This window comes from Centroberyx gerrardi, unplaced genomic scaffold (assembly GCF_048128805.1).
Source record: "Centroberyx gerrardi isolate f3 unplaced genomic scaffold, fCenGer3.hap1.cur.20231027 Scaffold_466, whole genome shotgun sequence".
Lineage (NCBI taxonomy): Eukaryota > Metazoa > Chordata > Actinopteri > Beryciformes > Berycidae > Centroberyx > Centroberyx gerrardi.
This window is the reverse complement of record NW_027605287.1, coordinates 12501-15000: the sequence shown is the minus strand read 5'-3', so window position 1 is coordinate 15000 and position 2500 is coordinate 12501. Positions and strand designations below refer to the sequence as shown.

Here is a 2500-nt window from a genome sequence, read left to right as displayed (position 1 = left end):
GTGTGTGTGTGTGTGTGTGTGTGTGTGTGTGTTACCTCCCCAGCAGTGTGTTAGCAGTCTTCTTAGCCAGCACAGTAGTAGCTGCCATGCCTCCATAGCTGAGCCTCAGCTGCTCCACCACGTTCGTCCCGGGAGCGAAGGTGACGCTCATCGCCGCGGTGACGATGCTGATGTCATCCTCGCGGCGCGGCGCCTGTTTGAAGGCCGACACATACTGACCCTGAAAGAGAGAGAGAGAGAGAGAGATAGAGAGAGGGAGAGAGAGAGAGAGAGAGAGAGAGAGAGAGAGAGAGAGAGAGAGAGAGAGAGAGAGAGAGAGAGAGAGATAGAGAGAGGGAGAGAGAGAGAGAGAGATAGAGAGAGGGAGAGAGAGAGAGAGAGAGAGAGAGAGAGAGAGAGAGAGAGATAGAGAGAGGGAGAGAGAGAGAGAGAGATAGAGAGAGGGAGAGAGAGAGAGAGATAGAGAGAGAAGTGGTTTCATCATTTTGCATAAACCCCAAACCTAAATCTAAAGCCTGACATCTAATGGTGAAAAGCATGCTAGTGAAATCGCTAGGTGATTGACAGCGGTTGCTAGGTGATTGACGGTGGTTGCTAGGCGATTCACGGTGGTTGCTAGGTGATTGACGGTGGTTGCTAGGTGATTACAGTATCTTACCTTCCTGCTGTAGGGAATCTCAATCGACAGCAGAATCTCCTCCGGTCGAAGCACCGTCTTCCTGTAACCTGGGAAGAAACTGTCGTCCATCTGGACCACACGACTGCCGTCTGAGGGACAGACAGGTAGACAGACAGAGAGACAGACAGAGAGACAGACAGGTAGACAGACAGAGAGACAGACAGGTAGACAGACAGGTAGACAGACAGGTAGACAGACAGGTAGACAGACAGAGAGACAGACAGGTAGACAGACAGAGAGACAGACAGGTAGACAGACAGGTAGACAGACAGGTAGACAGACAGAGAGACAGACAGAGAGACAGACAGGTAGACAGACAGAGAGACAGACAGAGAGACAGACAGGTAGACAGACAGAGAGACAGACAGGTAGACAGACAGAGAGACAGACAGAGAGACAGACAGGTAGACAGACAGAGAGACAGACAGAGAGACAGAGAGAGCAGCTTTAATATTTTACAGTCAAATCTGGACTAGAGCAGCTTTAATAAATTCAGGAAAACATTTACATTTTCTCCTCAACAACAAAACAGCCACCAAAAAACGATGTGTTCGTATTTCCTTGCATAACATTTTAAGACTATATATTTTTAATATTTTAAGAGATACTAAAACTTCAGGACTTGGAAGTAGGGGTTTACGAGGAGACCTTGAAGGCAGCATGAGCATAAATCATCATTCTTTAACTTGTTTATATGAGAGAAGTGCTGAGCTGTGGTGTGAGCTGCAGTGTGAGCTGCGGTGTGAGCTGCGGTGTGAGCTGCGGTGTGAGCTGCGGTGTGAGCTGCGGTGTGAGCAGGTGTGAGCTGCGGTGTGAGCTGCGGTGTGAGCAGGTGTGAGCTGCGGTGTGAGCTGCGGTGTGAGCTGCGGTGTGAGCAGGTGTGAGCTGCGGTGTGAGCTGCGGTGTGAGCAGGTGTGAGCTGCGGTGTGAGCTGCGGTGTGAGCTGCGGTGTGAGCTGCGGTGTGAGCTGCGGGGTGAGCTGCGGGGTGAGCAGGTGTGAGCAGGTGTGAGCTGCAGTGTGAGCAGGTGTGAGCAGGTGTGAGCTGCGGTGTGAGCTGCGGTGTGAGCTGCGGTGTGAGCTGCGGTGTGAGCTGCGGTGTGAGCAGGTGTGAGCAGGTGTGAGCTGCGGTGTGAGCTGCGGTGTGAGCTGCGGTGTGAGCTGCGGTGTGAGCTGCGGTGTGAGCAGGTGTGAGCAGGTGTGAGCAGGTGTGAGCTGCGGTGTGAGCTGCGGTGTGAGCTGCGGTGTGAGCAGGTGTGAGCTGCGGTGTGAGCTGCGGTGTGAGCTGCGGTGTGAGCTGCGGTGTGAGCTGCGGTGTGAGCTGCGGTGTGAGCTGCGGTGTGATCTGCGGTGTGAGCAGGTGTGAGCTGCGGTGTGAGCTGCGGTGTGAGCAGGTGTGAGCTGCGGTGTGAGCTGCGGTGTGAGCAGGTGTGAGCTGCGGTGTGAGCTGCGGTGTGAGCTGCGGTGTGAGCTGCGGTGTGAGCTGCGGGGTGAGCAGGTGTGAGCTGCGGTGTGAGCTGCGGTGTGAGCTGCGGTGTGAGCTGCGGGGTGAGCTGCGGTGTGAGCTGCGGGGTGAGCAGGTGTGAGCAGGTGTGAGCTGCGGGGTGAGCAGGTGTGAGCTGCGGTGTGAGCTGCGGTGTGAGCTGCGGTGTGAGCTGCGGTGTGAGCTGTGGTGTGAGCAGGTGTGAGCTGCGGTGTGAGCTGCGGTGTGAGCAGGTGTGAGCTGTGGTGTGAGCTGCGGTGTGAGCTGCGGTGTGAGCTGCGGTGTGAGCTGCGGTGTGAGCTGCGGTGTGAGCAGGTGTGAGCTGCGGTGTGAGCTGCGG

General features: G+C 55.6%; 1 protein-coding gene across 1 annotated transcript in view; it reads right to left on the bottom strand.

The window, feature by feature from the left end:
• LOC139921668 (xanthine dehydrogenase/oxidase) overlaps positions 1–2500 on the bottom strand; it is a gene marked incomplete at its 3' end in the record, with an annotated part of 32686 nt that overhangs the window by 19062 nt on the left and 11124 nt on the right. Inside the window, 2 exon segments of the mRNA XM_078282433.1 lie at positions 36–220; positions 659–768. Coding sequence (XP_078138559.1) covers positions 36–220; positions 659–768 — 295 coding nt within the window.